We start from the raw sequence: 716 nt of genomic DNA on the forward strand, positions 1-716 counted from the left end.
TGTGGTGGATTCGAACGAAAGTTAGAGGTTCGAAGGCGATCAGATACCGCCCTAGTTCTAACGGTAAACTATGCCAACCAGCGATTCGCCGAAGTTCATTTAAGACTCGGCGAGCAGCTTCCGGGAAACCAAAGTGTTTCGGTTCCGGGGGAAGTATGGTTGCAAAGCTGAAACTTAAAGGAATTGACGGAAGGGCACCACCAGGAGTGGAGCCTGCGGCTTAATTTGACTCAACACGGGAAAACTCACCCGGCCCGGACACTGGAAGGATTGACAGATTGACAGCTCTTTCTTGATTCAGTGGGTAGTGGTGCATGGCCGTTCTTAGTTGGTGGAGCGATTTGTCTGGTTAATTCCGATAACGAACGAGACTCTACCCTATTAAATAGTGACAGTATTGTATTTTTTGTGCTGATCACTTCTTAGAGGGACTGGCAAATTGAAAGCTGCACGAAAAAGAGCAATAACAGGTCTGTGATGCCCTTCGATGTCCGGGGCTGCACGCGCGCTACAATGAAAGCGTCAACGTGAGTTACGTCCTTACCTGAAAAGGTTTGGCAATCGAATGAAACGTTTTCTTGAATGGAATAGGGAATTGCAATTGTTTCCCTTGAACGAGGAATTCCCAGTAAGCGTGAGTCATTAGCTCGCGTTGATTACGTCCCTGCCCTTTGTACACACCGCCCGTCGCTACTACCGATTGGATGATTTAGTGA

At 47.9% G+C, this 716-nt stretch overlaps 1 protein-coding gene across 1 annotated transcript; it reads right to left on the minus strand.

Moving 5' to 3' along the window:
- Nucleotides 1–47: 47 nt before the first annotated feature.
- On the minus strand, nt 48–643 carry Tsp_14475 (conserved hypothetical protein; the record flags this gene model as incomplete). Its single annotated transcript, XM_003370029.1, has 3 exons — nt 537–643; nt 250–378; nt 48–167 (listed from the first exon to the last, which is right to left on the minus strand). Coding segments are annotated over exons 1-3 (356 nt in total), but the record flags the coding sequence as incomplete, so codon positions are not given.
- Between the last annotated feature and the right edge of the window lie 73 nt (nt 644–716).

Source organism: Trichinella spiralis (assembly GCF_000181795.1).
Source record: "Trichinella spiralis strain ISS 195 chromosome Unknown Scfld1313, whole genome shotgun sequence".
Taxonomy (NCBI): Eukaryota; Metazoa; Nematoda; class Enoplea; order Trichinellida; family Trichinellidae; genus Trichinella; species Trichinella spiralis.